General features: G+C 41.4%; 2 protein-coding genes across 8 annotated transcripts; both read left to right on the forward strand.

The window, feature by feature from the left end:
• The first annotated feature begins 1,715 nt into the window (after positions 1-1,715).
• Positions 1,716-5,962, forward strand: LOC138405330 (homeodomain-interacting protein kinase 3-like). 2 transcript variants are annotated; one of them, XM_069513068.1, is made up of 9 exons: positions 1,716-2,001; positions 3,080-3,270; positions 3,388-3,579; positions 3,706-3,887; positions 3,991-4,114; positions 4,211-4,330; positions 4,425-4,517; positions 4,625-4,794; positions 4,913-5,962. In XM_069513068.1, the coding sequence occupies exons 1-9, from the start codon at positions 1,959-1,961 to the stop codon at positions 5,565-5,567; spliced, it is 1,770 nt and encodes a 589-aa protein (XP_069369169.1). In that variant the 5' UTR covers positions 1,716-1,958; the 3' UTR covers positions 5,568-5,962. The 2 variants fall into 2 exon arrangements, with proteins under 2 accessions (XP_069369169.1, XP_069369173.1); XM_069513072.1 differs by lacking the exon at positions 1,716-2,001 and adding an exon at positions 2,405-2,854.
• A 4,379-nt stretch (positions 5,963-10,341) lies between these two features.
• LOC109629240 (solute carrier family 41 member 1-like) lies at positions 10,342-22,949 on the forward strand. 6 transcript variants are annotated; one of them, XM_069513083.1, is made up of 10 exons: positions 10,344-10,504; positions 14,899-15,006; positions 15,238-15,309; positions 16,291-16,435; positions 16,586-16,732; positions 17,054-17,198; positions 17,288-17,367; positions 19,627-19,719; positions 20,054-20,202; positions 20,318-22,949. In XM_069513083.1, exons 1-10 carry the CDS (start codon positions 10,376-10,378, stop codon positions 20,495-20,497), a joined length of 1,248 nt encoding a protein of 415 aa, XP_069369184.1. In that variant the 5' UTR covers positions 10,344-10,375; the 3' UTR covers positions 20,498-22,949. The 6 variants fall into 6 exon arrangements, with proteins under 6 accessions (XP_069369199.1, XP_069369184.1, XP_069369178.1 ...); XM_069513077.1 differs by having other exon boundaries at positions 10,350-10,504; positions 19,627-19,761; XM_069513098.1 differs by lacking the exon at positions 17,288-17,367 and having other exon boundaries at positions 10,342-10,504.
• Positions 22,950-22,984: the final 35 nt, after the last annotated feature.

The following is a 22,984-nucleotide window of genomic DNA, read 5'->3' on the forward strand; positions in this document are numbered from 1 at the left end:
ACCTGACAGTTATCCAACAAATAAGTCAACTTTAAATAACTAATATGTCTGTAATACACTGAAAGAAAACACTGTTGTAGTCTACTTATAACAACTGTTACTAAAGAAAACATAAGCTTTTCATACTTATGCATTGAGGACGTATGGAAAGGATGGAATCTTGGTGATAATGAAACTTTGTTCACCCAATAATTTGTCAAGTTCTCAGGTGCACTTGCTCTAGATGTCAAGACTGTTTTGTCCCACAAACAGCTGTCCATGTTTAACCTACCTTAACAATGTGGCCAACATTTCTATCTGATGGTCGTCTCTACGACGACAGTGTCGCTGTTACACTCTTCGAGGTCGTCGAACAAATACCAGCCAGCTTGGAGAATGCCAAGCACTCAGGTGATATTACACGGCAGCTTTCACATATTTGTACCACACTCTTGTCACAAAGATTGTGTAAAAAACTTCACACCAGCTCAGGATTACTTTGGCCACACAATTAAGCACACAAGTAGATTACGTCAAAACAGAAATTAAAATGAATAAAATCAGTGCTTTGTACTTAAATATTAATGAATAATTTAATTATTTCCAAAAACACTCAGGAAATAAAAGTGTAAAACATTCAAAAATGTAGGTGTTTATTTCGAAAAAACAAGAAAATTCATGAAGTCAGACATCAAATAATGTGCTTTTATATTGTTTTTACTTTAATACAGGTCAAAGATCATTTATAAATCACTGTTCTCAGTTTTATTTATTTTAAATGTTACACACCATCCCAATTTTTTCTGATGTGGGGTTGTATTTCTGTCTCATCTGGACACTTCACTTACTGTAATGTGTCTCCCTTTCTTTATCACTTCCCGGTCACTTTCCCTCTTATTTCCATCATTCTTATATTTCTACAGCTACTTCTTTTCTTTAACAGTCTGGTCATTAAATGTTATTTCTGTGCCAAGGTTTCCAACATGGGGCTGTTGCAGGAGCATCTATCTTGTCCTCTCCTCCATAAATCTGGACAGCCAAGTCTTAACCCTCTTCTTAACTTAAAGAAACCTTTATTTTACAGGACAACATCAAATTTACACTCAAACATTTTAGACTTAAATGTACTTGAGCCCATGAATGAATGTGTAAAGCTGTTTAAATTATAAAAGCAGGCCAGTGGTACAAAATGTATATTGAATCTTCTTTTTTTTCATTGAATCACTTTTATTTTGCTGTTTCCTTGAATGAACAGGGTAGACAAAATAATGGAAACATCTGTAATGCTATAACTGCTCCACAAGTTGCAGCCTCCATAATCAACATAGGGCTGTTTAACGCCTCTAAAACAGTTTCATCACAAACAATAAGTCCATTATATTGGACTGCATTTGTTTTAGCTGGGTTTAGATATTTTTAATGCTGTGAACAAAACAGTGTTACGTACTACACACACACACACACATGCACGTCTATTTATAGTTTAGAGGACATTCATTGACATAATGCATTCCCTATAGCCCCTCACTCTAACCTTGACCATCACAACTAAATGCCTAACTCTTACCCTAACCCAAACCTAATTCTAACCCTGAACCTAAAACCAAGGCTTAACCCTCAAATAGACCATTGAATTTGTGAGGAGCAGCCAACATGTCTCATAATGATGGTACAAATTAAACACAACTGTCCCTGATAACTATACACACACACACACACACACACACACACACACACACACACACACACACTGTTGGAACACTTTGATGCATTTCAAATGTTGCTAAGTTTTGATTTGAACGTGTCACATCATCCTGCTGTTAGGTTTTCAAAGTTGACCTTTGATGTACAGAGCTCAAATCACCATTTGCACTCAGAGAGATCCACACAAGCAGGATCACATCAGCAGACTCAGGCTTTGAGACTGATTCTCCTTCTTCTCAGCTGATTACTGAAGTGGAAAGAGTTGACCTTCAACAATGTCCTCGTGGACAAGTTCAGGAGATCCCTCTGCTGCCTCAGGTAAGACTCTGAGGAAATGAAGATGAAGCTGAATGGATGGAAATGTGTGTAAAAGGGACAGTTCACTGAAAAATAACTGAATTCTCTGTTTATTTACTCAGCACTATGTTGATGGAGGGTGGGTGAAGTGTTTGAGTCCACAAACAACTTGAGGAGACTCAGGGGTAAACAGTGCTGAAGCTACATCCACTATAACTGAAGTTCTGGTGACCACTTCTTCAAATGTTAATAACAAGAGAGACAAACACTACATGTCTCCATGCTGCTCCTGTGGTGTTTCACTGGAAACAACGTCACTTACACCATGTTGTTAGCCTAAATGTCAACTTCTGGAAGTAGCAGTGCTAGCAGAAGTAGCGATGCTAGCAGAAGTAGCGATGCTAGCAGAACTAGCAGTGCTAGCAGAAGTAGCAGTGCTAGCAGAAGTAGCAGTGCTAGCAGAAGTAGCAGTGCTAGCAGAAGTAGCAATGCTAATGTGCACCCCGTGTGAACCCTTGGGTGTGTGTGTGTGTGTGTGTGTGTGTGTGTGTGTGTGTGTGTGAAGACGAGGATACCAGAGGACATTTAGGATCAAATCCTGGTGGAAATAAGTCTTTTCAGTTTTGAATGTCGGGGCTGACACACACTTGGATGACACCACAGGAGCAGCATGGAGACATGTTGTGTTTTTTATGTGTTAGAAGTGATCACCATTTACTTCAATTGGATTGGATTTGGCTGCAATGCTGTTTACCACTGAAAGTCCAAAAGTGTTTTGTGGACTCAAACACTTCACCCACCCCTCCATCAACATAGTGCTGAGTAGATACAGAGTGAATGTTCATGTTTGGATGAACTGTCCCTTTAAGGCACAGTAAGACACAACAAGAAGGAACAAGTCATTGTGTGTTACTTGAGGCCAAAGATGTTTTTGCTGTTTTATCTGCACCATCAAAATCCTCTTGTCTGATCTGTAAAAACTGAACTGAAAACATAAATAACTGAAGTCATCAGGAAATATTTGTGATAATATGTTTAACGTTGACTGAATGAATCTGTCCCACGTCACATATACTGTCTCCTCCATCTCTCTCCACAGCTGCACTGACAGCACCTGATGTTCAGGCCAGCTGGGTGCTTCACAGCAGCTCGTCCTCCTATAAAGTCCTGGACTTCATAGGGGAAGGAAGCTTTGGCCAAATTTTCAAGTCCCAGAACCTCAGGACGAAAGAGGTGGTTGCTGTGAAAATCCCAAAGAAGGACACAGAGAACGAGGACATTAACCATGAGGTCGATGACTGAACTCTTTGTTTATATTCCTGTGCTCAGGTGTTGTTTGCTCCATCAGAAAATGTAGCTGATCACAAACTGCTGGTCTTCTCATCATGCCTCCTCTTTTCTCTCCAGGTGGCCATATTGAAAGTCATCAGTAAGCTGGATTCAGATCACAACAACCTGATCAAGTTCCATGAACAATTCCAACACATGGAACAGACATGCTTGGTGTTCGAGATGATGGACATGAATCTCTATGACCTGCTAGAGCAGCGAGAGGGGAAACCCCTCACTCTTCATGAGATCCGCCCAGTTGGCAAGCAGGTATGTAGCTGCGATCAATGCATCATGAAACAAATACTCTTTAGTTCAATAGAGTCCTAAAACCTAAACCTGACACCCGACAACAGAAACAAATCTAAATGTGTCATCTTCTTTTTGTCCCTGCAGCTCTTGGTGGCCTTGGATGCTCTGAAACGTTTTGGTGTCCTGCACACGGACATCAAACCGGACAATATCATGTTCGTCAACATGCAGGACCAGCCGCTAAGGCTGAAGCTGATCGACTTTGGCTGCGCTATGATGGTGTCCCAGGTGGAGCTGGGCATGGAGGTCCAGCCGTATGGGTATAGGTGAGTTCATCCTGCACAATATCTTGTTTAGCCACATTATTTTCTCTGCTCTGAAAATGTTCCAACAGATTTGTCATATTTGGCTCATGTCTTTTCTTCTCAGGGCTCCAGAAATCGCACTTGGCCTTCCATTTACAGAGGCCATCGATGTGTGGGGGGTCGGGTGTGTGCTGGCGTTCCTTTACCTGGCTCAAAACCTCTTCCACGTGTACTGCAAATATCAGATGGTATATATCATGTAACCCAGTGGATTTGTATTTATTTTTCATATTCATAGAGAATGTTGGTGGATGTGATTCTCATCATGTGTATTCTGTCTGCAGATGAACAGCATGGTTGCAGTGCTGGGCCAGCCAGAGGACCACCTGCTCCGTGCTGGCAAGTACAGCCAGCAGTTCTTCATTGAAGAGGAGGCTGGAGCTACTTCATCATGGAGACTGATGGTAGAGCAGCCATGTTCCTCTTTGTTTAAGAATTGTATTTTATTTTGAAATCACACTGGCCTGTTCTCATCTTTCTGTCCTTTTGTTCCTTCAGACGGCAGAAGAATTTACTGTGGCAAACTACATGGGCCCAGAGAAACCCGACTGCTTTATCAATGGGCTGACCTCTCTATATGATCTGATTCATGTGAGTACTCTCCGATGTGTTGTACAAGTAAAGACGGACCTGAACCAGCTTTTTATCTGTCATTTGGGAGCTGGATCATCTGACCTGAAACCTGTTTTGAAATCCAGATTAATCCAAAATCGGACGCCATTGAGATGGAAGACCGGAGGGCCTTTGTGTCACTCTTAGGAGCTTTGCTGCATCTTGATGGGGATGAGAGGATCTCTCCTCGTCAAGCTCTGCAGCAGCCCTTCATTTCCATGAGCCACCTGAGACAGGACGTCAACAGCGGAGACTAGTAAGTGACTACATGTCGTTTTACACTGGAACTAAAAAAGACCTCAGGTTACATAGACTGATGGCTTTAATTAATTGACAGTGACTGATTTACTAATTGATTGTTTTACCTCCTCCAGTCTGACCACCTCCAAAACTGCCATGAGGGTCAACCCAACTGAGGACAGGGTCGCCTGTGCAGCATCAGACTGCGGCTACTTTGAGACAGAACTCTCTGGCTCCATGGACACAGACTCATGGTGCTCTGATGAGGCTCAAGACTCCGCTAGTGCCCCCAGGTCCTCATTCAGAGTCGTTAACACCAGTGATGCAGACTCATGGTGCTCTGATGAGGCTCAAGACTCCGCTAGTGCCCCCAGGTCCTCATTCAGAGACGTTAACACCAGTCACACAGACTCATGGTGCTCTGATGAGGCTCAAGACTCCGCTAGTGCCCCCAGGTCCTCATTCAGAGACGTTAACACCAGTCACACAGACTCATGGTGCTCTGACGAGGCCCAAGACTCCACTAGTGCCCCCTGTTCATTATTCACAAACATTAACACCAGTGATGCAGACTCATGTTGTTCTGAAGTGGAAGTCGTCTCCCCACACATCTGCTGGTCGTGTCTTTTCAACGACAGCAGTAATGACATCTCCTGGTTCTGTCACGAGGCTGTAGATGTCCCCGCTGCAGCCAAAGCCTCCTCTGGCAGGAGGAGGAAACTGATGAAAAGAATAAGAAAATTCTTTTTAGGACTCAGAAGCTGCTTCCGTTCAAAAGTGGAGGACTAAATTGTTTTGCTTTCTTTCTCCCCTGTGCTCACTCTTCATACAGGTGCTGCCGAGGTGCAGCGCTGGAAGCTGGGTCTCTCTCGGGGCCTGAAGCAGGTCCAGGTCCTGTGGGACAAAGACATCTGGAAGGGCAGCAGCTTCTTCTCAGCCCTCCTGAGCTGATGCTTCTTCCCACCCTTTCCCCCCCCATACTCCCTCCACACATTCCTCTATTTCTTTATTGGTGTGCTTTTATATTGATTTATAATAAATATGAGATTTACTACTTTTAATACATTTCGTGTTTTACTAATACTTTTTAAATATATTTAATGGATTTAATACTTTGTGACAATACTGTGTATTACATTTACTGCATTTTAGTACTTTTCAATAAAACATTTTCTACATTTTAATATCTTGAATAATTGTTGTCTGTTACAGTTTGTGATAAAATGTATAGATTGTATTTGGCCTCAGACGACCATCATTATTCTAAGTCAACAACAAATTCAAGCCTGAGTGAGCACTCATGTGAAATGTATTTTCAGGTGTGTTATAATGGACAGGGATTAAAAGTGATACAGAGACAAGATGCTCTTTACTAACACTCCTAAAAATGCACACATCACATGAGCGCTCACGTACACTACACATGCAGGCGTAAACACAAGCATTTGGTTGTTAGTTGTAGAATTGTCACAGATTGCTTGAATCATGGCTCATCTCCTACTCATGTCAGAAGTTGTGTCATTTTAAAATACAGAATTTAACTGCAAAACAGCTGTTGGCAAAGACAACAGAGTCAGTAACACCTGTCATTTATTATCCACAGCATTCTATACTGGTAGCAGGGGCTGATGCCAAATTACATGCAAAGATGTTTCATTTACACACTTTGTGTGCATTTGTGGTTCAGTAGCTTTTTTATCCTTTTGCATTGAGGACGTATGGAAAGGATGGAATCTTGGTGATAATAAAACTTAACATCAAAATGGGAAAAATATTATCAGTGAAATAGATGAAAAAAGTGACCACGGACAACACTTGATCTTGTCCTTTGTGTCTGGCATCAAGCATGGCTGAGACGTGCTCCGGACACCAGTGGTGCAAGTGGCGAATGGTAATGTACACCATACAACTTGTTTTTGTTAAGATCTGAAGGAGGATAATACAGCACAATGAGAAAGGTGCTTTTTCTCCTGTTTCCACTGGACATAGGACCACTTCAAATTCAGCCTCTGAGCATCACAGAGGTGAGTAACATTCAGCTGCATCGACTGGAGCAGGTGTTCCTGTACACTGATGATGTTTAGTGCCTGAACTACTGCATGGATCATGGCTCGACTGAAATCCATTCAAATGTTCTGGGGCTTTAAGTGTTTCTGACACAACAACAAGTCACAGCAATTCAGGTTTGTTTTTGTGGTTTGATCAGATGTTAGCATTTCAGCCACAATTCCTAATCTTTTGTAGGTTTTCATGAATATGCAGTTGCTCAATTGAAATGCACAACAACAGATGACAGTGCAGCACACTGTATCAGGACGTGTATGAATAAAAATAAAATAAATCCAAGAGTTGATGTTAATAACATTAAACACCAAACTTGAAATCTGACCCAAGAGCCATCGCACTGGCAGAGAAAATGTATTGACTGATGATAAATCAAAAGAAAGGAAGGGTTACAATATGATGAGGAAATCCAGGGTCTAAACAGGCAGTTTGACTCAAATAGGCAAAACTTTGCTGCCCATTAATTAATCATTTCCAGAAACACTCAGGCAAACCCAGCTCAAGGCTTCAGTGCCTTCATCAGCTTGTGCTCTGCATTTCTCATTGTAGAATCCATGGTAACAACCCTGCTCATGGTGGAATGAGTGGAGCAGATTGCAGTCTGCAGACAGGCTCCAGCATCTTGTTGCACATTTTCCCAAGTTTGAAACAACTTGTACATGCAGCTTTGTAAATGCTTCCAGGCCCTTTACTACCTCGAGTCATCATTATTGCCAAGCCAGCATCTCCCAAACACTCAGGCTGTTTAATGATGCAGACACTGCATGAGCTAAATGCACAGAGGGGATGAAAATAGAGACATGGTGTTCATACTGGAGATTCTCACTATACCTGGTTAAAAGTCTTTAACTGCAGCCAATTTATATTTAGAACAAAATCAGTAATTTTTAGGGCCTTTTAATAAAACATGTGATTATTTAAGATATTGTAAGACATCTTATGGACTCACAGCCACACTCTGGACAATACTGTGCTGGATTTCATTCTTCAGAAAGTGCTTCAGTTGAATTTCTGTCAGGAATGAGGAAAGCAGGAGGACCTAAAAGCAGGAGCCAGGTGAAGGTAAATAACAGAAAGTGTCCTTTAATACCAACACGTATTAATATAAATTAACAAGAGGTACAAAAACAAATCATGTTCCAAATAAAAGAAAGCTCAAATAATAAAATAAACACAGAGGAACACAAGAAACAAGAAACAGCTGGAAAACACAACAATAAACAAGGAACCACATGAACAAGATGCCAAAATAAAGTGAGAAAGGGAAGCACAGAGGCTTATATACACAAGGAGGCAGGGTGAACACAGGTGAAACACATTGGGAACAGGTGCAGACCATCACAGGGACAGGGACACAGGACAAAGACAGGAAATCAAGCTGGAGACACACATAGAACATCATTTCAAAATAAAACAGGAAACAGGACTCAGAATGGAACAACCAAACAGAAATCCAAAACATAAGGAAAAACCAATTAGTGTTCATGATCTAAAATGTCCATGAACATAAAATCAGTCATAACAGTTTCTTGGCTAAAGGTTCAACTTCATGTGCACTGGTAAGTTGTTTCATGTGGACAATCAAGGGAATAACTGCAAAGTTTTCCTCTAAAATCATATTCAGACATCCAGACTCAGACTCCAGAGGATGTCTGGAAATTTGGGTCTGGACTTTCTCTGGAGGTTTCCCTTCACACATGCACAATGCAGCAGGAGATTGTTGTTGATGTTAAAAACGTCATCAACCCCTCGACTCGCTGACAGTGAATCCTGTGGAGGATCTCCTGCTGTGTTCACAGATCGGCTCCACCAGACTTTCTGCAGACTTTATACCAGGAGACAGACTGCAGACAGACTCTGTTGTCCCCATCCTCACTTCCTTTATCACTTCCCAGTCACTTTCCCTCTTATTTTCATCCTTCTCATTTTCATACTTCACAGTAACATCTTTTCCTTAACAGTCGGGTCATTAAATGTTATTTCCGTGCCAAGGTTTCTGACATGGGGCTGTTCCAGGAGCAACTATCTTGTCCTCTTCTCCATAAATCTTGACAGCCAAGTCTTAACCCTCTTCTAAACCTCTCCATTTTTTAAAACCTGACAACTTCAGGAAACACATTTTAAAGTACATCATAATATTTATACTCAAACATGTTAGACTTAAATGTACTTGAGCCCATTAATTAATGTGTAAAGCTGTTTGAATTAATTATTAAATCAGGCCAGTGGTACAAAATGTATATAGATTTTTTTTTTTCATTTAATGACTTTTATTTTGCTGCTGTTAGTCCTGTTCTACACTTGACTGAAAACCAAAGTAAAGTGCCCTGAGATAATGTATGTTGTGATTTGGTGCTTTGATTTGGAGAATTTAATTGAATGCTGGCTCCAAAAATACAACTGCTTTACTTACCATATTCAACTCGTTTTCTCCAAACAGACGAATCCTCCTACTCACTGATGACTTCTGATTCTGCGGCCATGCTCCACCGCGCATGTATTGAACCTGGATGCTGAAACACAACAAGGACAGTCAGCCCAAAGCCACCAAATGATATTCTGATTGATATGCATTCATAACTTCTCCACAAGTCATAGTGGAGGAGAAGGAAGTGAAGGTGGAGGTGGATGGTCAGGTGCTGGAGGAGAGGAGGGAGAAAAGGAGGAGGCAAATGAAGGGGTGAGGAAGTGATGGTTGAACCATGCAGCACCTGAGTCTCCACAGCCACCACCTGCACCTGTGGATGTTCCACCAACCCACTGCTGATACTGACCTCATAACTCCTTTGCTCCATGAACGCAACACATGAAATCAGATGAAGAGTTTCTGGTATTTAGCCTACCCTCGCTGAAATGAACAGGGTAGACAAAATAATGGAAACACCTGTAATGCTATAGTTGCACCACAAGTTGCAGCCTCCATAATAAACATAAGGCTGTTTTAACGCCTCTAAAACAGTTTCATCACAAACAATAAGTCCATTATATTGGACTGCATTTGTTTTAGCTGCATGGCAACTGGGTTTATATTCAACTTGCTAGTTTTTAATGCTGTGGAAGAAACAGTGTTACGTACTTAACCACAACTCATCTCTTACTGTTAACCATAACCAGGACCTCATAAATTACTTTCTGCCTCATTTGACCAGACTTTGGTTCCCATGAGGTGTACTGGTCCTGAAAAGGTCAGTGTTTATACTGGAAAAAGTCCTAAAGAGGTAACAAAATAAAACACACACACACACACACACACACACACACACAGTGGAGACTTAAACCAATAGAAAATGTTCAGTAAGAAGAGAAAACATCTGACAGTAGTTTAAATAACTGCAGGACAGTTTGACATCCTTGCTCTGACCAGTCATCAACTGCATAACAGAGATAACAGCCATGCTGTACCAAGCAGAAGTTCTTCGGGATAGGTTGTCAGATTGAAAGTCAAACAATATGTGACTCCTGTGGTTGGCAGCAGTCTGGCAGCGTTGGCAGCGAGTTTGACCTGACTCAGCAGCTGCTGCTGTCCTGACAACATGGAGGAGGAGAAGCTCCACATTTCCTCCAGAGAGTCGTCCAGAGTGATCTGCCTCCAGGTGCTGCCGTCATACCTGCTGGCCGGGCTGGGCATGGTGATGGCCGGCATGCTGCTGGACCAGGCACAGGTCAGTGACACGCAGGCTGCTGTTGAATCAGACTCCAACACCAGTTTAAACTACACTGGGAGAAGTCAGAAGTATCTGCACCAAAATTCACATGCGAAGGCAAAGCATGGACATGTTTGACTGAACCATTGTATTGCATCAATCTCAGTACATTCGGTTACTGATGTTCATGTTAAATTACTTCCTTAAAGTCTAATCAGGACTCAGGCAAGTGGATTATATTAAGATCATTATTTCACTTGGAAAGGCAGACTACTGAATTCTGACAATATAACAATATCTGTCCTTTTGTCTCTGTGCCTCTAAAGTTCTCTCCATGTCTCTCTAAACTTAACTATGGTACAGTGAGTTTGCAGGTCACAGTGACCTAATCAGTCTGTAAAGTGACCTTGCCCCATGGGAGCAAATGATTAGATCTTGGCAATAAGTTACAGTAACTGACATTAGACCTCTTGAGATTTATATTAAGACAGCTGGTTATGCTGCAGCCACTCAGCCTTACAACCCTTCAACCTTTTCCACGCCTTTGTCCCTGTGGCCACTTGTGGTATTGAAACCAAAGATATCGCCTGTGGCCTAAAAAGTGGCTTTGCCAACAAACCACTCTCCTGAACACTAATGTGCATGTGCACAACATGGAATCAAACCTTTACACTGCAAAAGCCTATTTGTAGCCTTGTTGAGCTAAATATATATAAAGTGTACAAGAAAAAAATATATATATTTATGGTTCCTAGGTTTGCTAAAAGTTATACAAAATATACTAACACAGACCTTGATTCAAACATGTTTTAAGATTTGTAAACAATTCTTTCAGTTTAGATGGATAGAATACATTTCTCTGCATTGTGATTGTTTATTCATAGCAGCAAATAGACAGTAGTTCCAGCTAACTTGCTAAATCAGATAGCAGTTGATTACTGCCTGAAAAGTGACTTAATTTAAATATATTTGGGCTCCATTAAATCTGACGGAAAATGATGCACAGAAAGCAAGGAGCTTGAATCAAAAGACAAATCCCTTTTTTTTCTCAGTACATCTGAATCATCACCGCAGAGCTGCAGTGAATCTTCATTGACATTGAGACGTGATGACAGAAGCTGTAGCTACAGAGGCCAATACAGACATAACTGTATGTGAAAGGAAAGGACAGGTTCAGGAAGCTCTGCATCACTTTTGTATTCTCTGGGCCAGAGAATACACAAGTTAAAACACAATCTGAGTTCAGATTCTGTCTGCAGACTTTTGATCTTGTCATCTCATTTCACTGCTGTCAGTTTCCTGAACTCTGAGACAAGGGGATCCCCAAGATGAAGAAAGAAAAACTCATATTCCACTAAGCCATTAAATTAGAGTGGGTGCAAACCCCATAAACACTCAGTTACAGCCCCACTGTTTATGGCAGCTGTTGCTTCATAATCCAAATTACAGGCTGCAGTCAGAGGGGGGAGCTGCAGGCAGCGGAGCAGCTATTCTGAGCCATGTCTCAAGGACACTTTTCAGCTGAGTCACTCTGTGTGTGTGTGTGTGTGCGTGTGTGTGTGTGTGTGTTCCTTCCATCTATTTGCATGTATTTGCATTATATAATTGAAACAAAAGGGCAAAGAGGCAAAAACAAGAACAAAGTGTCAAAACGTGACTTTTATTTATCATCCTCTTAAAAGCAACAGTTTGAGTGTATGTGGAGGCTGTACGTTATATACTGTACCATGCAAATATTTACATAATGTTTTAATGGAATAGCAAACTATATGAGAATAACGGAACAGAGAGATGAGTTACATAATGAGCTCTGAAGAGGTCCAGGTCGTGACAGCCAGTGGAGTAGGACAAACTGTGTCCTTTACAGTCAGCAGCAGCACCACGTGCCGGTGACAGGTACAGCACCTGCTGCTGCTCACAGTGCGTCAGCCACTCACAGTGAAGACATCAAGGAGCAGGGGAAGGAGGAGCTGTTATCAAAGAGGGGGAGCACGCAGCTGCAGCATCCTCAGAGTCTAAAAACCAGGAGGAGGAAGAGGACAACTGAAGAAGCGGACTCCTGATACAGTCTGGTCGCCTTGCTGGAACACAGACGTCTGCAGCATCCTCCTCCTCTCTCTCCCTCTCTCTCTCAGACACAGACAAACATAGTCGTGTCTCCATCACTGAGGGAAGCCCCTGGCAGCGACAACCACAGGCTCCATACTTCGTTCCACCGTCTATCAGTGTCCCAACTCCCAGCTCGCATTCCCAGCCTTCCCCTTATCAAAATGAGGAAAGGGCTCCACGGTGGTGAAGCTCACGCAGGCCATCTGCACAGCAGCGAGGAGAAAGAGAGGGAGAAGGAGGAGAAGGAGTGGCAGCACAGGAGGGCTGAGAAGAAGCTTCTGGCCTTCTGGATGTCCCTGTCCCACAGGACCTGGACCTTCTTCAGGCCCAGAGACAGACCCAGCTTCCAGCGCTCCACCTCTGCAGCACGTCTGCTGAAGAGTGAAGCATGAGAGGAGAAAGTGTTTGTGTGTGTATGTGTGTGTGTGTGTGTGTTTGTATGTGTGTGTAAGTGTATGTGAGTGTGTGTGTGGTCTGTCAGTAACAGAGTGGCAGAGGATGCCTCACAGACCTGCTGTCAAGTGGACCTGTGTGTGTGCATGAGTGTCAGGGTGTGCGTGTGTGTGTGTGTTATCATTCAAACGTATGAAAGCTGCTTCCTCTGACTAGTCCACCATTTGCACTGTACTTTGCGTTGTTGCCCTGCAGGAGAGAAGAACTAACAAGCTTGTTGAGTCATCACAGCTTTTTGCCAAACAACTTTATGAAGAACTGATTTCAGTCAAGGTGACTTTTAAAGAGCCTGGGGTGACAACTTGGAAACACAGGGGATACTCTCTCTCACCCCTCTGTGGAAACAGACCATTAGATCCCTCTGGAGGAGCTTGATGCCTTCCACACAAAGATTTGGTGACGTCTCCAGCAGGACTGTTCAGGCAGGAATGGGTTAACAGAGTCTGGAGCTGTGCTTCCAGGGGAGGAAGCTGAGGGGCTTCACATGCAAACTGACCTGCTCACCTCACGGCTTCCTGCCAGAGAGCTCGTGGATGATCGCAGCCCAGATCCTGGTGCCGTATGGCGGTGGCCGGGATACTCATGGACACAGTGCAAGTATGGAAAAAATAGTCTTGTTGTTGAGACTAGATACCAGACAGGTTATATGTCTCTCAACAAATACTGTGAATGTGAAAGCTGAAGCTTGGTTATGTTGCTCATGCTTTTTCATGATCACCATGGGTTAATTTTTGACATGGCGAGTAGCGAGAGGCCCGAGAGAGTCAGACATATGAGGTAATGGGATGTTTATGTAATTGAACTACACATGATGCAGAGAGACGATTTCGTCTGCAGAGGATTTTCCTATTTGCAGTCTTGTCTCACTCTTATCATTGCATCATGTTTGTTTAGAAACATACAGGTGTATTTGTTTGTGAACACCTATTATGAATATGAAAGTTAAAGCTGGGTCTTGTTTCATGCTCTTTCATGATCGTCACTGTTTTCCATGGGTTCATTTTTTACATGCCAAGTAGCGGGAGGGCCGAGGGAGTCAGACAGATGAGTGAATGTGATGTTTATGTAAGTCATCTAGGGATGATGCATACAAAAAAAAAAGGAGTTGAGAAAATAAATCATTTCAGTGCTGAATGCAAAGGAAAAAAAGGCAATTTACACTATAATTGACTATGAATCTAATTAAATCTATTGAGGGGTTCTTGGTAAAACAGACAGTTACTACCTTTAAAGAACAGGGGGGTGACTCCTACAGAAACCTGTGGCTCAAAACTGTCTGTTTGAGCGAATACTGAATATTTACACAAAAACATGCAGGACACCAGGAGGCAAACAGAGCAGAGCCACCAGACAGCTCTCTCCCTGGTTAACGTCTTGTAAATATGTCAACAACAGCTCAACGTGACAGAATGATGCAGCAGTCAGTCAGCCGCTAGCTGAAGCATCAGGTTTCATGGAAACAGTTATCAAATCCAGCAGCACTCTCGTGTCCAACTGGTCACAGTTAAACATTCTCAGAGGGGAGGTGAGACACATGAGAAGTTATCTTACATCTGTGACTCACCCACTACATCAGCTGCTAACTGCAACTGTCAGTGGTACAGTGGCCTTGTGGGTAATGTAGGCACCAGCTTTTGACCAAGAAGTGAATAATGCAGAAAGAAGGTTTTCAAGTCCTCATTCGATGTTGGCAAATGTTTCAAAGGTTCATTGAGGTGTGTTGCAGCAGTAAATTAAGTTACATATCTATTTAAAAATGTATTTAAAAACAATATTTTCACTGTAATGTATTTGTTTTGTGCTCAGTGGGAGCAGAACATGCACTAACAGAGCGCTGTGGTGTGTTTCAGCACTGGGAGGTGTTCAAGGAGATCTCAGAGGTATTTATCTTGGTGCCAGCTCTAGTGGGGCTGAAGGGGAATCTAGAGATGACATTGGCATCCAGACTGTCAACAGCAGTGAGTGGGAACACACACAACACATATGCCCTCAGAACGAGATGGAAACAATTATTCTTTCATTTGGTTTTGTTGCACAGACAAATCAAAGTTTTTATCATGGTAATTCTGACATCTTCAATACAAACATTGAGACGAGACTTTCAAATCAAACAAAAAGTGATGTTTAAAACCAATACCATGTGACTGAGACATATGACTACCTAAACCAGTCTATGGAAATGCCCACAGGCGAACACAGGGCAGATGGAGGAGGCCCAGCAGCAGTGGAGGATGGTGATTTGTAATCTGTCTCTCATTCAGGTGACTCACTCATCCATACTTACAATTATGATAACACACTGCATCACTTTGCTTAGTGTGTAGTACAATTTCAGTCAAGGAGCTTTGCAGCCATATCAGAGAACTTCAGCAAATGGTTTTACGATGGTTTTGTGTCATTTTTGGCTAGTCACAAATAGTGTATGTATTTAATCCACTAACAAATACCAAACAAATTGAACACAGTCTAAAACTATTTTACAAACATCACAACCTGAATGAATAAAAAAACATTTTTCCCTACAGATTCTTAATTTCAACCACACAGATCTGTTGATTTTGAAAATCCTCTTAGTACACACATATCTCAATATATTTGTGACATGCTCTTGTATATATTTACAGATAGATTATGTGTGTACACCAATTATCTGATTCAGATATGATTATGTTATTAATATGAAATAAAAGTTTATCCTCTATTCAGTTTTGAATAGAGGATAAACACTGTGATGGTCTACAGGTAAGATTAGATGATATAGTCTCCTCCTTCTCTTGAATTTAGGTTCTCTGTGTTAACACACTGTTTCTGCTTAGTTGTATCTTACTTTATTCAGCAGAGGAACAGATATAATATTGGTCTGATGGATGATGATCCCCTCCTCTGAAACCTGTATTTGACTGGTTGGGTCTTTGTTTTCTTATCTATTTTCCTCATAAAAACATGTACATCATTGTCCCTAACTTGTTTTAAGACAGAAAGATATACAGATAACATGTAGGTAAGAATGACACTGTAAAAACAAAAGGTCAAATAAAAATCCTATCTCACAATGTTAAAGACATTGGAAAATAAAATTCCTGAATTCTTCCATTTGTGCAGATCTGAGCCAAAATGTTCTTGGCCCATGTCCCATCCATCCCCCAAGGTTCATGGATATCTGAGAGCTCTATAGATTGATAAATAAATTCAGTAAATAAATATTATAAATTGATCATCTATGCTGTGTCCTCCCTCCCAAGGTCCAGGCCACAGTTGTGGGCTTCTTGGCAGCGGTTGCAGCGTTGGCTCTTGGGGGTCTGACCAGGGGGAGAGTGGATCTTATCGAGGCTGCTGTCCTGTGTGCCAGCAGCGTCACCACTGCTTTTATTGCTGCACTGTCTCTAGGTCAGACATACACACAAAGTGCTGCAGAGAAACGAGTGGCCGAGTGGTAGATTGGATACCCATAATGCAACTGGCGGGCAGTAAAGTTTCTGAGCCTGGTGTGTTGTTTTTACATCTTCTATGTCAAGTCTTTGTCTGGTGCTTTGTCAGGTCTGGTGGTGGTGGCAGTGATCATTGGCTCCAGGAAAATGGGCATTAATCCTGATAACGTGGCCACGCCCATCGCGGCCAGCCTTGGAGATGTCATCACGCTGTCTGTGCTCGCTGGGGTCAGCAGCCTCCTCTTCTGTTACAGAGGTCAGAGGTCACACTTATCAGGGAAGCATTTGTGGATGAAGCCTAACTTGAACCATACACTGACAAAAAATAGTTTTTGAAAGATATTAGGAGCAAAAGATGATCAAAATTTATATAAGTGTGCCTCAGCAGTATTGGTGGTGCAGTGGTGATGCATCTCAGCCAGAAGATGGCAGCATCGTCCACATTTGATTTATGCAAAAGAGACAGCAGCAGTAAACACTCATTCATATCATGGTCACCTTTTCTTTCTTTCTTTCTTTCTTAATCCCTGTTTGCATTAAACTCATCTGTACTGGTTTATTCTGTGTCGTCCTGCAGACATGTGGTACTTGTCTCCTGTGGTGTGTATCTTCTGGTTGCTCCTCATCCCAGCCTGGGTCATCATGGCCTGCCGCTCTCCTCCAGTCAGAGAGGTCCTAAAGTCCGGCTGGACGCCAGTCATGTTGGCCATGATTATCAGCAGGTGAGGTGACAGGCTGACAGCTGCAGCTTTAGACCAAGTGACCCACTGAGACTCAGTGAGACTCAGGTGCTGTGTTGTCGTCTCTTCAGTATTGGTGGTCTGATTCTGGATAACACAGTGAGTAATCCCAACTTTGAGGGCATGGCAGTGTTCACACCAGTCATCAATGGTGAGTAGATGATGAACAATAAGTATCAATATAGTATACTACAAATCTAAATGTATTCATTTATTCTTCATTTGAAAAGGGACTATATATATTAAAATACTTAACACAAATAAAAAAAATATTAATACAAACGTTAACGCACCAGAGTTTGCTGCATAAGCTAATTTTCATAGGCCGTCACTTTGCCAGATGTTGATAGGCATCCCACAGTAATAGAAAATTGTGCAATAATCATAATACAATAGGAACAATAGTTAAAAAGCACATAAATGCACAAGTACAGTGAAATTGAATTGTTTCTATCCCTTAAAATAATATCAGTGATGACATTGTCAGTTCTCAACAACATATATGATGGGGACTCTAACAGATTGTGGTAATCCATATCATTCATATAATGCTAGGAAGAAAATGCAGTTGCAGAGTGGGATTGTGCAGCACCCCTCTGGTAGTTCTTCTAAAATTAGATATTTTTGTATATGATGAGGATTTTTTACTTGTAAGTTGCTTGTTAGGTTACTTTATGGTTACTATTTGCACTGTATCACATTAAAAGTGTTATTATGTCATTTATTCAGCATTCATTTTGGACCAATACATCAAGTAAATGCTTGTTAGGCATTTCCCAGGAGAAGTTAGAACATCAACATGCAGATGGCGCTAGAGAGCAATGCATGAGATCACTTAAGTCAATTCAATTATAATAATTATTATATTAGTCTGAAACTACAGCTATTATAGCAGGGATTTGACAAAACTGTGTGGGTATATCTCTGTTAAATACATTTCATCCAACTTTTCCTCCACTTGTAACTTTTCTTTGCATCTGATTGGTTCCTACTGAACACGCAAGGAGAGATGCCAAGGAGGTGTTAGGATGCAAGGAGAGAGGAAACAAGGAAATATTTTAGAGAAATTAAATGTCTTTTTAGTCTAAAGCTCCATCTCAGGCAACATCTGCTTCTGATCAGCACAGTGGAGTATTTACACATCATGTTGTTTATCTCATAGATTCTCATCAGAAATAAGAGTTTAGAGACGTCCCTCAACACTGAGGACTGGAGGGATTTTAAGGTCGACAAGGATTAGAGGAGCCACAAATTACTCACAATGTCAAATTGTACAAAATCTTTGCAGGAATGTATGATTCAGTGCTCAGTGGACATTTTGACAGACAGAATCCTCATTTCACAGGGCCATAGATATAAATTAAGTGTGATAATAATGGTGGTTACTTTTGACTTAAATATATGTAGTTGTGAATACTGCCCCTTTCATTTAAGCTGAAACAACTAGTAACCTCTCCTTTCTTGGAAAAAAAATTTACACTGACATATTTTCCTACAGGGGTTTAGCTGAGCTGGGATTTGGGGTTATCGTGTTTAAGTAGTCTTAATATAAAGAATGATAATTAAGCCTCAAAAGTACTTTCATTATTGTAAGAAAAACCCTAATGGCAACTGATGTCATGTGGAAATTGCTAAAGCGTGCAGGCGCCCATTAGCTAATCCCATTATTTATAAATCCTGGGGTCTCCACACAGTGATAGTGAATAAGTCACAGTGCTAAAGGCTAAGCTAAAGGCTCAGTTTATAAGCTCCGGGTCTGAAGTGTTAATCACAAGGAGGGAAAGTCTCCTCTCTGTCAGGATCCTCAGAGAGGCACATGGGGCCATATCTTCACAGACTGAAGTCTGTTGCCCACACATACTAAGTAGAGAGCCATAACAATGGTCTTTACATGAACCACAAGCCTGATCAGAATGCCAACTATGCATTCATCCGCTCCCGTTTCCGCAGCATCCCTGCCAGCCGCGGCGCTCCCAAAGACTCCTTTGCCATCCCAGTACAGGAAGTGCATTTGCATTTCTATTCAGCTCTCTCCCCTCCTGCCATGTTGACCAGAAACACTCCCCCTGTTTTGCTCCAATGACCCATGTGCTCTAATCCTCTGCAAGCCAAAATGAAATCAGCCTGAAGGGAGGAGCAATATGCTACAATGAATATAGCACAACAGCTTGATTGCCTTTTCCAGACATTCAGAGAAATGCATCCCACAGGAGCCTGTGAGTTAGGAATAACTGCTGAGTAGATTTCAAGTAAAATGACTGTTTGGGCTGGTGAATTATTTTTCCTCTTACTGCTCAGCCAAGAGGCTCTCAGAGGAACAGAGAACAATGGCAGCAGTTGGACAACAGAACTGTCAGCCATTACAGATCTCTGGCAACACTTCCATAGATACATTCTCATGTCCATGCAGGTGTAGGGGGAAATCTGGTGGCCATCCAGGCCAGCAGGATGTCCACCTACCTCCACTACTGGGGTGTTCCTGGATCCCTTCCGTTAAAAAAGGGTGAGGACTGTCCTGGACCCTGTGATACCTTCTGCTCCTCAGGTCAGATGAAGACACAGATACCTGGTTCAGAGGCTTGTCCAGAAATATAACTCTTTGTTATAAATTGTGCTTTTGTCTGGATCCTTTCTGTTTGTGACACTTGAGTTCAACAGCCTTTGTGATTCTGAAAATCAGAGGCAGACATTTATTGAAGACAATGTGGCAGCTTAAAAGATGATAAATAGGCTAGAATAAAGCTAAATAGTTATGTTGGGATATATTTCTAGTCTCTCTCTCTTTCCAATGAAAATTGGATTATTTGAATACAATTATTTGAATTGTGTTTACCCAGATGTCAACTCTCAATCAGCCAGAGTCCTGGTCCTCCTCCTCGTCCCAGGTCACCTCTTCTTCCTGTACACCATCCACCTCCTGCGGGGCGGCCATACTGCCATGACCTTCACCTTCATCATGTGTTACCTGTCTGCTGCTCTGCTTCAGGTCAAATAACCTGATACGAAGCTGTTTTGTCATAAAGACTAATTTGACTTTTGTCTTTAATTCAGATAATCTGAGATATTCCAATTTGAAATCTGAATCGACTGTCATTATGCAGGTGGTGATTTTGCTTTACGTGGCCAGGCTGATGGTGCGCTGGCTGTGGCAGAGGGGACTAGATCCAGACAATTTCTCCATCCCATACCTTACAGCTCTTGGTGACCTGTTGGGGACTGGCTTCTTGGCTCTGAGCTTCAGACTCATTCTGACACACAGCTCATCTGGGGCTGGAGTTTGACACAGAAATGTTTTTTCTGTACATGCTGAGCGTACTGTTCCGTATATACAGTACCAGAAGCCCATTTGACTTCCTTCAACAAGGAAGGTGAGGAAGAAAGGCCACAGGATGAAAGTAAGGGCATTCTGTTATGCCTACTGATGGCATGGGATATTTTGAGCACAGAAAAATGCCCATAAATTCCATTACACAAATGATCATGCTGTGAATAATTTATTTGGGCCAAATGAAATTGATTCCTTGCCGTATGATTATGTTTCCTACAGTTCAGGTGCACAATTAGAACCACTGACTTTTTGCTCGTTTTAACAGCAGCCATTTTTAAATGAATAAGAGGGTTAACCCAGGTGTTAAAGGGATAGTTCACCCAAAGGTGAAAATTCCCTCATTATCTACTCAACACTATGTCGATGGAGGGGTGGGTGAAGTGGAGGCTTTTTTTAACACAAGTGGTCACCATTTACTTGAATTCTTTAGAATTCTGCTGCAACGCTATTTACCCCTGAAACTCCTAAAGTGTTTTGTGAACTCTAACACTGCACCCATCCCTGCATTGGCATGGTGGTGAGTAATTAATGAGTAAATTTTCATTTTTCAGATAACTATCCCTTTAATGTTAACTAATCACATGACACACGGGTGTTACTAATCACATGACACACGGGTGTTACTAATCACATGACACGCGGGTGTTACTAATCACATGACACACGGGTGTTACTAATGACACTAATGATGGTTCGTTAGTGTCATTAGTGTTAATTTCATGTCAAAATGTCTGCTTCCCCCAGTTTGCACAAAGCCTGACACTTTACTACTGCACAGAGATGAGAGGGAAAAGGAGATTAACCAGAGGCTATAGGAGGCTGAGCTGAACAAATACACACAGACAGTATTACACTTTGTAACCTTGTTTAGATAAGTGCAATATAAATAAAGTTATTATTATTATTACAACTACTAAATTTAGCTGTCGGTCATTACATAGTAACTGTTCAGATTCAATTTTGGAATAAAACATTTGTACACTATAACCATATATCTATAACCCAGAATACTGCCTAATTTTTCCCTTTAAATGTTTGGGATCCAAACTTGACCATTTTTATTGGAAAGACTCTTCTAGTTTAGCGCTCACTAACAGATGGCATAGCAGCTGGCGGGGGTAAATAAATACTAATTTTCATCTGTCTGAACAGACTTTCATCGTCACGCAACAATTTAGTCTAAAAACGGAATAAGTCACTTCTGGTTGTTTTGATGCCAGTCTGGTTGCTCGTGAAATGTTTCTCATGCACATACAGACAGGGGGCAGAAGCTTTCCAAAATGATTGAGAGTTTATGAGGAGATCAAAGAGAAAAATTAATTGCAAAAAGAAAATATTCATTATCATTATAGTACAAATCTACTTATAGATTACACTGGATCAGGATCTGTTGATCAATGAATATTCTGTGTTTGACACGTGTGCAGGGATCAAGGTAAACACATTGTGAGCGTCCCAAAGTTTGATGGGACGCAGAGCAGGAAATAAGGAGCAAGAGTGACAGAAAATAACAGACATCTTTTGAGCACAGATGAGACTTTTGTTTGGACAGATTATATTATTTTGTGGTCATAATTAATCAACAAAATATAACTTACTTATAAGAATCGTTTTTCATGCTCAAAATACGGGTTCACATCAAAAATGGAGTCACAGTTAATACAATGCAGAGGCTGCAAAAATAAAAGTCAACATGACCTGGTTCAACATAGAAAGATAAGCTAAGGACAGTGTGGAGCTTGAATCAACACCCAGCTCGGCTCTGTAGAAAAAACTTTCATCTAAAATGGATACAACAGATACTGAAGAACCCACAGTATCATTAGCTGATGAAACATCTGTACACCCATAGTCAGCTTTTAAAATGTTAGATGGCAAGTGATTGTATTAGGGCAATAATATTATAAAACTGAGTGTAAATGTGTATCAGCAGTTGCTGCACTGCCTGGAGGAATGTGAGGATTTTATTGTCTTTATTTTTTTGTAGATTTGTGCCTTTACACCGTGATAAGCCTTCAGTTTTCTGAGTTTGATGTTGCAAAACCTCTACTGGATATTATATTTTGTGCATCACAGTGCCACTTAATATATCCTGTCTTTTACTGTCTCTATGTTACTATATGTTCCAGATGAAGACAGTACAGATATTTCTTCGTGCTATTTTTGAGTAGTAATGACTTGCTGAGCGTCTCCCTGTATGGGGCCTTTTCAACTGCTTGATATGCATGTTTAGACAGATGTTTGTAGTGATCTGAAAATAGCATCTACGGATGTTAAGATTCTTATTTTCACAGTGACATCAAGCTTGACTGGACTTTGTAGTGCCATCACATTTGTACAAAAATTTAGAAGACATCTTTGCTGCCATGAATTGTCACTGAAATAAAACGATATGTAAGTCGTGACTGCTGTTCTTGATGGTTGCCTTCAAAAAGTATAC

This window comes from Paralichthys olivaceus, chromosome 2 (assembly GCF_024713975.1).
Source record: "Paralichthys olivaceus isolate ysfri-2021 chromosome 2, ASM2471397v2, whole genome shotgun sequence".
NCBI lineage: Eukaryota > Metazoa > Chordata > Actinopteri > Pleuronectiformes > Paralichthyidae > Paralichthys > Paralichthys olivaceus.

Coding starts and splice junctions, on each gene's coding strand:
- LOC109629240 (XM_069513077.1), top strand. CDS start 10,376: ATGGAGGAGGAGAAGCTCCACATTTCCTCCAGAGAGTCGTCCAGAGTG. Junction 17,199..17,287: donor TTGGCCATGATTATCAGCAG/GTGAGGTGACAG, acceptor TCGTCTCTTCAG/TATTGGTGGTCTGATTCTGG. Junction 17,368..19,626: donor GTTCACACCAGTCATCAATG/GTGAGTAGATGA, acceptor ATGTCCATGCAG/GTGTAGGGGGAAATCTGGTG.
- LOC138405330 (XM_069513068.1), top strand. CDS start 1,959: ATGTCCTCGTGGACAAGTTCAGGAGATCCCTCTGCTGCCTCAG. Junction 3,271..3,387: donor ACGAGGACATTAACCATGAG/GTCGATGACTGA, acceptor TTTTCTCTCCAG/GTGGCCATATTGAAAGTCAT. Junction 4,518..4,624: donor CTCTATATGATCTGATTCAT/GTGAGTACTCTC, acceptor TTTGAAATCCAG/ATTAATCCAAAATCGGACGC.